This window comes from Chaetodon trifascialis, chromosome 20 (assembly GCF_039877785.1).
Source record: "Chaetodon trifascialis isolate fChaTrf1 chromosome 20, fChaTrf1.hap1, whole genome shotgun sequence".
Taxonomy (NCBI): Eukaryota; Metazoa; Chordata; class Actinopteri; order Chaetodontiformes; family Chaetodontidae; genus Chaetodon; species Chaetodon trifascialis.
Window position 1 is genome coordinate 6115328 of NC_092075.1, and position 12280 is coordinate 6127607.

General features: G+C 40.2%; 1 protein-coding gene across 4 annotated transcripts in view; it reads left to right on the top strand.

Annotated features, from left to right (window-relative positions):
* The window catches only part of kcnt1a (potassium sodium-activated channel subfamily T member 1a), a 30565-nt gene that overhangs the window by 13735 nt on the left and 4550 nt on the right, over positions 1-12280 (top strand). For all 4 annotated transcript variants that reach the window (XM_070988801.1, XM_070988799.1, XM_070988800.1 and 1 more), the window contains 17 exons: positions 630-810; positions 894-1058; positions 1185-1321; positions 4411-4474; positions 4659-4767; positions 5344-5452; positions 6445-6594; positions 7754-7983; positions 8085-8301; positions 9273-9378; positions 9536-9708; positions 10741-10812; positions 10959-11093; positions 11262-11373; positions 11525-11626; positions 11862-11945; positions 12025-12153. In XM_070988801.1, the coding sequence (XP_070844902.1) occupies positions 630-810; positions 894-1058; positions 1185-1321; positions 4411-4474; positions 4659-4767; positions 5344-5452; positions 6445-6594; positions 7754-7983; positions 8085-8301; positions 9273-9378; positions 9536-9708; positions 10741-10812; positions 10959-11093; positions 11262-11373; positions 11525-11626; positions 11862-11945; positions 12025-12153 (2275 nt within the window). The remainder of the gene's footprint in view (positions 1-629; positions 811-893; positions 1059-1184; positions 1322-4410; positions 4475-4658; positions 4768-5343; positions 5453-6444; positions 6595-7753; positions 7984-8084; positions 8302-9272; positions 9379-9535; positions 9709-10740; positions 10813-10958; positions 11094-11261; positions 11374-11524; positions 11627-11861; positions 11946-12024; positions 12154-12280) is intronic.

The window sequence follows — 12280 nt, forward strand, 5'->3', positions numbered from 1 at the left end:
AATGTATATTCCCAATCATGATACTATCACCTGTTACCAATGAACCTGTTTACCTGTGGAACGTTCCAAACAGGTGTTTTTGAAAAATTGTTTCTACAGGCAAACAGTAATTGTAATGTAATGAATAGATATTTATTTGGGTTTGAAAAGAGCAGCTCTAAAGGGAATTGCTCTGAAAATGAATTAGAAACTCAACACAACAAAATGAAATTACTAATATAACAGTCTCAGGACTTTGTCTCTATTTTCCCTGTGATTGGTTCTGAATTATATGGTTCTTTGCAGGAAACTTTCAAGAAACATTAAGTAAATAATGGCCCTCGTAAATGAAAATAGGGAATAGACGAGCCATTTGTGTAATCCAAAAAGAGGAAAACAGTGCAGTTGAGAATATAATTGTCAAGCAAAATAAAAACAATCGTAAAAACAAATCCAGTTTTATTATCAAGCGCTTGTAGATAGATCTTTTAATTTGCTTTTGCAATGAATTTGAACTGTGCAAATCAAACTCATTTATTGACTATATTACTTTTGGCTCATCAGATAGCCGTTTACTGCTTTATCTACGCCGAGTTCATAGGGAATAACTCATGGTCATAATAAATGTTTCTCTAAACTGTCCTACACAGCACATGTGGAATCCAGCACCTGGAGCGAGCAGGCAAAAATCTCTCCCTGTTCAATTCCTTCTACTTCTGCATCGTCACCTTCTCCACCGTGGGCTTTGGAGACGTCACGCCCCGCATATGGCCATCACAGCTGCTGGTGGTCATCATGATCTGTGTGGCTCTGGTGGTGCTGCCGCTGCAGGTAGGAAGATGTTGGAACGATCTTTGTTAACTTCTTAATGTTCCTGTGTGAGCTGTAGTTTCACTCCTCTCTTTGTGTGTCAGTTTGAGGAGCTGATGTACCTGTGGATGGAGAGACAGAAGTCTGGAGGGAATTACAGCCGCCACAGAGCGCAGACAGAGAAACATGTTGTGCTTTGTGTTAGCGCACTGAAGATAGACCTGCTCATGGATTTTCTTAATGAATTCTACGCCCATCCCAGACTGCAGGTACCAAACAACACAAGATAAGCATTTTTATATTGTGGGGTACACATACAGTAGAGGATGTGATAATATTTCTGCATTCCAGTAGACTCCACTAGACACTAAAGTGATTCTTGTGTGATCTTAAAGGATTACTATGTGGTGATCCTGTGCCCAACTGAAATGGACATCCAGGTGCGGAGAGTGCTGCAGATCCCTCTGTGGTCTCAAAGGGTCATATATCTGCAAGGATCTGTTCTCAAAGACCAGGACCTGCTAAGAGCAAAGTAAGTGGCCAATACTGAAACCTCTGAGAGTATATGATGCTTCCATTAAGCACTGAGTACTACAAATTCAGTAAATTCAGGGTCAAATTGATATGAGACCCAATAAAATTTATATAGAAATATATAGCTCTGCACACACTGGCAGGTACATGCACATGTAGAGAGTTTTTAATTTGAAAAAACTAATACTGTAAAAGGAGGAAAAGAGGGGGAAAGAAAATAGTAATAATGAGAAAAGAAAAATATAGAATAAAAATGATAATAAAAACAGGAAAACAAATTGAATTTAAGGTCATGGGGTTATGGCTTCCTTTCATATTTGACTCTTTGTGTATAGTTAAACTGAAGAGACAGTTTTTGCAGGACAGGGAACTAAATCTGATCAAGGCTAGCAACTGTTCCTCACTTCTTTGCTAACCTCACAAAATACAGTACATCCTGAGTCCAGCAAGTGCTAGAGGGGCAGATATATCAGACATCTTGCAATAAAGGAGAGCAATAAGATAGAATTTATGGGTAGAGCTGTTGCCTCAGGGAGCACCCTAAAGAGAGCAGTGATGGTAGAAATATGGATATGATTCAAAAACAGACTTCCAATACAGAGTCACTGAAGGACAGGATCAGAACAGAACATATGGTAAAGGACCACCCGGCCCCAACATACATACAGCCAGGCAAGATGTGACCAGCACTCAGAACATTTGTCAGGGATGCAAACTCCAAAATATGTAATCTCATGCAAATAGTTCTTAAATGGTATTGACTTTGTAAGGTGTATAATGTATAAAAGGAGGTCATCTGCATATAATGAGATTTTCTGGCCAGTTCCACTTCTAGTAATGTAAGATTTTGATTGCTCTTCAGGAGATGGCCAAAAGTTCAATAGCTCCCACAACCAGTAACACAACGTGGGCATCCCTGCCTTGTGCTACGAGAGGGAAATATTTAGAGCAGTTATTAATGTTGGGGCTTGCAAGCATGTGCTGTAGATTAAAAAAGTTTTATTCAAGTCGATAAGTTTTTTTTCTAAATTTGCAAATTTGAAATCTTAAAGCCTGCTCAACTCAATCAAAAAAGTTTTTCGTTTTTTTGGCTAAAAATCTGTGAATTAATCATTAGTTACTGTGTTATAGGGCCAGCTGTTGTACCATTGTACCATTACAGGGAAATGTCCATTGACATCACAGCATGGTCAGAGTTATTTATGAATAAGACGATGTATCCTATTGACTTTTTGATTGATTTTTGACCTCCAGCACCACCAGCAGCAAGTTGTAATTTGTGATTTTGAGGGAGTTTCAATAGCAGTCAGCAGATTGCCATTAAATTGGGTACAGACAGATCGTGTTCCCTGATGATTTGCAATGTGACTTTTCTTTCCCACTCAAATCCAGCTGCTCTGGGAAATTACACTGATTTGTCTAATTGCTATAATTAAAGGTGAAACAAATCATCTAATTTTGATATCACCATTACCAGTAGCCTTGAAGGATGACAGAGCTTAGTAATTGGCCTGGAAAGTGTCTTCATCATTTTTAGGGAGGAACGGGTGTGAGAATTATTTAATTGCATTATGATGATGTCCCTGATGCTATGGGAAAATAAAGACAACTTCAGATCAAATTATCTATAGTGGATGCTAACATTTTATATTTTGCATTTTATATGAGGTGCAAATAATTGCTGCAAACAATCAATGGGATATAAATCTTAATTATTCTTCCCTTCCTTAGTGTCACACAGATATCATCTCAGTCCTTTCTCTATTCTCTCATTACTTTCTCAGTAAATAGACTTGTAAGAGCTGTTGTCTTGCCTCATACTCATTTTTCAGGCTCAGCTGTTACCCTTTTCTCTAATGAAAGCAAACATCGGATCTGTCTCTGTCTCCCATTTTTCAGATAATTGTAAGTCATGAAAGTGTTATGAAGGAGACTACTAGGAAAGTGGCAACAGCATTTTTTAGAAACTGTACATTTTGTACATATACATAGACTCGTGCAATTCAATGCTCTTTTTATGCAACAAGCACAATTTCAACATATGGCATTGGTAGTTTCTCTCATAAGGATATTGGCAATAGTATTTTTATGGGCAGTTGTATTTTTTATGTAAATTAGCCTTTTTATAATCTGTCCATAATGCTCATATACATATTTTTTTTTTATTCTGTAGCCTTTATACTATTTATCTTGACCCTTCTGTGCCACTATTTATGCTGTTTTTGCTGTAAATACGTGCTGGCTGTAACGACTTAATTTCCCCGGCGTGGGATCTTATCTTACATGGAAAATTTTAACACTGATGAAAGGACAGAAAAACCTTCTGTCAATCTGCGTGTCAAGTCAAGTTTATTTTCATAGCCTTAATCACACACATGCAAGTACTGAACAGAGATACAGCAAAGACTAATGGGTAAATCCTACAGATTTTACACATACAGGTCAGTTCATTTGTCACTGGTAGTGGTACGCTGTACATGCCCTGTGGAAATGGTTGATATTGTATGTGGCTCTGGAGAATTCTTCTGTAGTCTAGTGTGAAATACTAAAACATCAAAAAGCGAAGATAAAGACACATGTCAAGAACACATTGTCCTGTGCAACAGTTGCACCATAAAATAAGGAAAACCTTACACCAAACCCCAAAGTATGATTTTGATGAAATAGTCTATAACTTCACTGCGTACATTTGGCAGGGTTCTGATCAGCAATTAGAAGTAGAGGACTGGGTGTGTGTCGAGCTCACATCCTGCATCTGGCACCATTTCAAATCCTCCCACACTTGTTTTGCATTCTCCTGGCTATGTTAATCATATGCAAAAACAGTTCCACATTCACAGCACATATACAGTGTAGAGCTTTTCAGCTTTCTCTTTGTGTGTTTGTCTATATGTTCTGGAGGCAGGCTGTTACATTAAAGTTTGAATCATAAAGGTGTCATCTCCTTCAACTGGTCAGCAGTCATTCCGGTTGAGTTTTGATCGGCTGACTCTTTTGTGGCAGGGTTTGTGATTTTGTCCCCTGCTGTTAGCTTTTCATGTATTTTGACTTTGTTCTATTATTTGTCAACTTGTCTTGGTGCTGCAGAATGGATGACGCAGAGGCTTGTTTCATTTTAAGTAGCCGTAACGAGGTGGATCGCATGGCAGCGGTAAGATAACAGCAGAGATTGAGCTCTCGGTCGTCCATGTCAGTTATGAGCTGTCATTCATTTTGTTTACAGAATCACAAGTCATTAATGCTGTCAATCATGAAGACAATTGCTGATTAATTAAAGGAGATTAATTAGAGAATGAAAGAGTGAAAATGCATCATCTTTGGCTGTTTTCCCTCAGGACCATCAGACCATCCTGAGAGCCTGGGCAGTGAAGGACTTTGCTCCAAATTGCCCCCTTTATGTCCAGATACTCAAACCTGAAAATAAGTTTCATGTAAAATTTGCAGGTGAGAGTGTCTAAACTGTCAGTGAATGCTTATTTACATTGTGGCTGAGAGTTATGTGTTCAGAAGAGCAGCTTAATGATGGATCACATGACTTCCTGTATGTGAAATCAGTCAGTCGGTGACAGTATATCAGTATTGTGTTTCCAGTTTGTTCCACTTCCCCCAGATGGCCAAAAAATCAAGCAGGATTAAATATAAAGCTAGAGCTAGGAGTCAGTTTGGGTTTGTGTGTCTTTTAGTCATTTGATTTTCATTTCAGAAATGGATATAAAAAACAAAAAAAGGAGTGTTTATTTGATTTTAACACAAAATAGAGCAGCAACGACTGCACTAGTAAGTCTAATTTTTAAGTTTGGAGAGAGTTAGTCTAGCATAAAATAATATAAAATGATCTTAAGCTAAGCTAATCAACGCTCAGATCCAGCTAGCTTCATACGTAACAGACGGATTAGAGAGAGGTAGCGACCAGAAAGCAAATAAGCGTATTTCCCCAAATGTTAAAGTAGTTTTTTCACTTATAAATCACCTTTCCAGCGTAACACATATAACGTCTACTTCTCATGGACTCCTTTTCAGATCATGTTGTGTGCGAGGAGGAGTTCAAGTATGCCATGTTGGCTCTAAACTGCGTGTGTCCTGCCACCTCCACCTTGGTCACGCTCCTTGTACACACCTCCCGTGGACGGTCAGTCATCTTGTATAAAAAGGAGCCTCCTCAGGCTCTTTGATTTCTCCTCAGTCTGATTGCAAAGTTCAAATTTGTTCCCGTGTCTGCTGATGTATATATTCTGTGAAACAGGCACAGAGAGGTGAAAGACAAGCAAAGACAAAAGTCTCCATTCGTTGTGTAAAACGGCAGGAAGTCAAGAAAGTGCATTAAAGCAAAAAAATTGATTTTTTAGTGTGAAAAGCTCTGCGGTAGAAAATGATTTTTCACAGCATGCACACAGATCACTTTTAAAAGTTGATGTCAGCGGCTGAGGGAAACCACATTAAAGGGGAATCAATGGGCTGCAGCACTTACTGTGTTCCTGACAACTCTTTTGAAAGTGAAGCTTTGTGTGTTTTTATTCGACAAAGGCGGACAGGCTTTGAGGTTGCACACAATAGCCACAAAGATGTACATCAATGTGTATTCAAGTTGTATGATTGTGTATGAGGGAGTTTGTGTATGCAATTTACGTTTTTGTGTCTATTTGCATTGCATGTGTGGGCGTCTTTGAGTGCACGCGATCAATTTAGAGACATGCAGCTCATCAAGGTGGGAAATAAGTTTAAAATGAACCAGGAGCTATTGATAATTATTCTCTAATCATGGGTAACAGTACGGAAGCCATAAAACGTCAAATATGATTTATAAGTCATCTTATGTAAATATTTATAAGTACTAAGAAACAAGTATGTAAACTGCTACCTTGGGGTTGTTTTGAGCATCTCTCGTTGCCCATTAAACTCCGTCAAGTGCTTGAGCAATTACTGCAATTACAGGAAGTCATTACAAAGGGCAGAGCCAAGCAGATGGATCAAGCTGTCGGCTTTCAACAGAGAAAAATTTACTTTATGATTGATCCTATATAGATGGTTTATCAAGATTTCATCTAAATGAGCATATGTGATGATAAAAAATAGCGATCAGGTTTACTGACCCTCTGTGTTTGATCATGTTTTCCCCGACAGAGAAGGACAGCAGTCTCCGGAGCAGTGGCAGAGGATGTATGGGTGTTGCTCCGGCAACGAGGTCTACCACATCCGACTGTGTGACAGCAAGTTCTTTGGAGAGTATAACGGCAAAAGCTTCACATACGCGTCCTTTCATGCTCACAAGAAGTGAGTTGACATGTAAGCTAAAGCATCTCCTTCGGATGCTGACAAGTTGAACACATACCAAAACATTTACAAGGGTTCTTCCGTATTTTGTTTGGTTGTCTGAACTGGAGCATTAATGCGCTGCTATTTTGTCTAATCCAAGTTTAATATGGATATTATACAGATAAATAGATGGTTTCTACAAAATTTGAATTCCAGAGAACGCTTCTGGTGTTATTCAAAGAAATGGCAGTTCAACATTTCATGCTTAATTGCCTTTTTGCTGAGAGATGAGAAGATTGATTGATTACACACAAAGCTACATGCACCAATCAGTTAGCTAAGCCTATCATTAAGACTGAAAACAGGAGGAAACAGCTAACGTTAAGCTAAGCCTGGCTCTGTCCACATCTCCCTACCAGCACCTGTAGCACTCACTAATTAACACGTCTCTCAAGTTTAAAAATGGCAAGTTGTGTTCTTTTTACCGCTGTAACTATTTTGGAAAAACACTTGTGCTATCTGAGCAAGGGTAAGATCAATACCATTGCAATGCCTGTATGCTATATGCCACAAGCAGCAGTTAGCTTAGCTTAGCTTAATGTAAAGACTGGAAACGGGAGAATAGCTAGGCCGTTTAACAAAATCTTTAAAAGCTAAATTTAAAAGCCCAAAAGACCACCAGCCACAATATTAGTCACTGTCATTATCGTAACGTCAAAAAAAAAAAATGTTATCTATGAAAAATTAACATAGCTAATGTTAGCTATATGCTAGCTTTTCACCTACAGTATGAGTAACCAGTGTGCTTGCAGAGGTTAGAAGAGGAGTTTTTAAAGTGTATAAGGTGTAAACATAAATGTCGTGAAGTAAAAAGTAGATTATTAACTCCAAAATATACTTGATTTAAGAGAAGTACAGTTTAAAAAAGGGGAGCATGAAAAGTATTCGTTCTTTGTTAATTTGTGAGCTTTAGGTGGTGGACAAACCCTGGCTAGCTGTTTCCCTGTCTCCATTCTTTATGCTAAGCTAAACTAAGCTAACTCTAAGCAAGACAATGAGTACTGGTAAACCTGTTACCCAAAATGTCGCACAATTCCTTTAAGCCTCAAGTATAATTTCTTAGCTATGCAGTCAATGACAAGACATAGTATGCTAACAGCAGGTGTGTGACGTACAGGTACGGCGTGTGCCTGATCGGTATAAAGAGGGAAGACAACAAGAGCATTCTGCTGAACCCTGGCCCACATCACATCATGGCTGCCACAGACACCTGCTACTACATCAACATCACCAAGGAGGAGAACTCAGCCTTCATCTTCAACCAGGAGGAGAGGAAGGGCCGCCCTGCCGGGGGGATCTATGACGGACCCTCACAGCTTCCAGTGCACAGCATCATTGCTAGCATGGGTGAGAGAGGATAGAGTGCCATAAACTGCTCTGTCTGGATTGACTGTGGAGACACTGGTTCCTTTTATGTGATTTAAAGCTCAGTTGAATATATTTTACAGGCACTGTTGCCATGGATCTTCAGAATACCAGTCCACCCGACCCCTCAGGTGGTAAACTGGTCCCACCGACAGTAAATGGAACAGGGGGCCGCCGGCCCAGCATCGCTCCAGTTCAGGAGATTGCTGACTCGTCCTCAATTCTGCCGTGTGACCTCCTCAGTGACCAATCAGAAGATGACTCCGTCTTCACAGATGAGAAAGGCCACTCGTCCACTGAGTAAGATTTCTGTTTCTCTGTGTGTACATAAGCTCCCGACTTGAATATTGCTCTGGTTGAAGTTAGATTTCTTGTGCCGAAAACAACATTTTATAAAGTAAAACTTCAATTGTCGTTTGAGTCACTTTCTTCTGGTTTTAATGTGATTCAATCACATCTTGTACTCCTACTTCAGTACATTTCAGAGTAAAATACTGTGGTTTTACTCCACTGCTTTTACTCAACAGCTATAGTTACTTGTTACTTTGCAGTTAAAGATTTTACACACAGCTTTAGATCAGTTTATAAAACATGACTGCAGTAACATCCGTAACATCCTTATTGATGCGTCTTAATTGAACATATAATCATATATCCTTCATAGAGAGCCATTTCTCTGCATAGTTACACTTCTAAGTGAATGTTATTGATAGTACACACATACTGAGTACAGTACTTTTGCATATATAATTGGGTATTTATTTATTCTTTATACAGTTTAAAGTTACAGGGACAGAGCACATTAAAAGACATTCAACAGGCAGGTGTAATGACAGCTATAAAAGCCACATAAAATACAGTAAAACAGGAACAGTAGACTGTACATAAAGCTGAGCACACTTCATGTTAAACCTGCAAAATACAAATAAATACAAATCAAGCAAACAATCACACATTATCCAGTTGAGTCCTCCGACTTTCACAAATATCTGACCAAAGCACAGCAGAACATTTTCCTTACCTGTTAGCATTTTGTGAGTAATTTACCCAGCATGCAGTTGAACCTGAATGTTAATTTCCACGGTAACATGAATACATTAATGAGTTCTGCGTCGTCTGAAGATTGCCTCTAAATGCTCCCTTCGCTTTCAAATGTCTAACATTGGACACCAGCCTCACCTTTTTTGTCAGAACAAGAATGAGAAAACCTGATTTTAGCACAGTACGTTTCCATGAAATGTGTCATTCATGCTTTTTGGATTTGTTGGCAGGTATGTGAAAGGTTATCCCCCTAACTCTCCGTACATTGGGAGCTCGCCCACCTTGTGCCATCTGTTGGCTGAAAAAGCCCCGTTTTGCTGCCTACGACTCGACCAGGTGGGCAGTCGCTGTTCCTCCAACTTAGTCACTCAATTACTTACTGCCTCCATCACTCCTTCCATTCTCTCTCTGTCCTTCACAGCAAACTGAAAATACCTGTCCTTCACAGCTAACCTAGAATATCTCTTCTTCTTTTTTTTTGCTCCCAACGCAGGGTTGCAGGCACAACAGCTTCGAGGATGCTAAGGCTTATGGTTTTAAAAACAAGCTCATCATCGTGTCTGCTGAGACTGCAGGCAACGGTCTCTATAACTTCATTGTGCCTCTCCGAGCTTATTACAGACCCAGGAAAGAGCTCAACCCCATTGTCTTGCTGCTGGATAACCCGTGAGTTCACCTTAACACACACACATAAACACACACGTCCTTCCTCTCCCTCCTCTTCACTCTGTCCTTCACCATGTCACACTGGCAAGCATTATGTATGCTAAATGCTCACGTCACTTGCACTTAGGACAAGGCTGTGGAGGTGGCACTCCATTGTCGGGCTTGATGTTAGGTTCCTGCCGCTGCTCGCAGTGACGGTGTGTTTTGAGCGACAAAGAAAATAAAAAAAACGCCGCACTTGGTAGCTCCAGATGGTAACCATAGCAACTTGCTTCGCCTTGAACCTGAATGATATATATTGCTACAAGGGGAGAAAAAGATGAAGAAAATTATTTCTTTGGAGAACACCAAGCAGGCTTTCATTGACAACCCTGATGTGTCCCTTTTCAGCCCCCACATGCGAGCTCTCAGGACTCTCATAGAAACGCGCACATAACAATAAACTCTCGCTCCGTGCAGCTCTCTCTCCCACCGTTCCTATCGCTGTTGCACACACACAAATACAAACACCCACACACTTGGATACGCAATTCAAGCACTTACGACAGCCTTGGGTCTCTAGTCGGCAGGACTGGGCAGATGCATAGAGCAGTGTTTTGTCAGGGGTTCTGGTGCTGGTGGTGGTGGAGGAGAGGCAGAAATAAAGCAAGTGAATGTCTCTGAGAGCGCTCAGCAGCAGACGGACCAACCCTCAGCCTAAAGACACACTGAGCGAGGACATCAGTCATCACTTTGTATTTACATTTACTGTACATTGCAGGCAGAGTGTGTTTTTGAGCTGAATTTCAAATAACCAAATAGCAGAATAAAGAAAAGAAGCAGGACTAAAATTCAGCTAATACAGCCTCATTAACACCTTTTTTATTCATCCTCGAGGCTTTTCTCCAAGTTAGCGGTTAATTTAAATGTTTCTAGTCACTTTCTGCATCTGTCTAGTTCTTTTTTTTTTTTTTTATTTTGCAAATGTATTGTGTGGTTTTGAGTAAAAAGTGCAACAGAAAACCAAACTGAGTCATCATATGTTTCATGTAGGCCAGATAATCACTTTCTGGAGGCCATCTGCTGTTTTCCTATGGTATACTACATGGCTGGAACCATAGACAAGTAAGCCTGTCATACTGCTCTCCATTATAATCTTATTTTATGTTACATTTATTTTCTCATTAAAATAGACTGAAGAGTGTTAAGTGGATGTGCAGTACGCTCCAGGTAAATTGCTGTCGTCGGCCTCATTGTTCTGTGCATTTCAGTCTGGACAGCCTGCTGCAGTGTGGCATTATCTACGCCGATAATTTGGTTGTTGTGGATAAAGAGAGCACAATGAGTGCCGAGGAGGACTACATGGCTGATGCCAAAACTATTGTCAATGTACAGACGATGTTCAGGTAATTAATCAGATTTTATCAGGATGTTCATCATTCATTATTCACGACATGGGCTTCAATTTAACATCACTTTATCATGAAGTTTTTGAACCTGCATTGGACTCACAGTAGTATTGCCAAAATGAGTCTACCACTCTCTCTAATGGAGCACCCGTCTCTCTTCTTCAGGCTGTTTCCCAGTCTCAGTATTATCACAGAGCTTACTCATCCATCCAACATGAGATTCATGCAGTTCAGAGCAAAGGACTGCTACTCACTGGCCCTTTCCAAGCTGGAGAAGGTAAGATGTAACGGCAGGGCTTACAGTGAAGTGTGTAGTGTGAATTATGAAGATGATTTGTAAAGAGAAGGTGGAGAGTTTGCTCAGTCTTCACGTCGTTCTCATGTGTTTGCCATTCCCATGTGACCGTCTGCCTGGCTCTCCCCCACAGAAAGAGCGTGACAAAGGCTCCAACTTGGCCTTCATGTTTCGCCTACCCTTCGCTGCAGGCAGAGTGTTCAGCATTAGCATGCTGGACACCCTGCTGTATCAGGTTGGTGCACACCTACAGCTAAGAACCTCTGATGACTCTGAAATACCAGGTGACAGAAAGGAATGTGTCTTATGTGACAGCAGAGAAACATATCACCTGAGGAAGCCGAGCAGCACTGCCATCGTAAAGCTAAAGTGCCCTCTTGTGTTCAGTCATTGATAGAAAACTTACTCATCTTTCTTAATGCTTTTAGCTGTAATGATATTTAAGTTATAAAGGTGTTTTTCTGTGTCAGTCTTTCGTGAAGGACTACATGATCCTTATTGCAAGGCTGCTGTTGGGACTGGACACTACTCCAGGATCAGGATACCTCTGTGCTGTGAGTTAGATAAAAGAACGATAAAAGATAGATCTGACAGTGTCACAGTATCAAACTAATAGCATATCGCTTGTTCCAGATGAAAGTAACCGAGGAAGATCTGTGGATTAGTACTTACGGCAGACTGTTCCAGAAACTCTGCTCCTCTAGTGCCGAAATTCCCATTGGGATCTATCGGACAGAATCCCACATTTTCTCAACTTCGGAGGTGAGATCTCAGATACTGTAAGTTTTACCAAGCTAAATTTCTCAATGGCAAGAACACGTTTAGTAAAAATACACTTGTGATTTCTAGTTTGTAGTAGAGTCTTGACACATACTGTCAATAGTGAGTG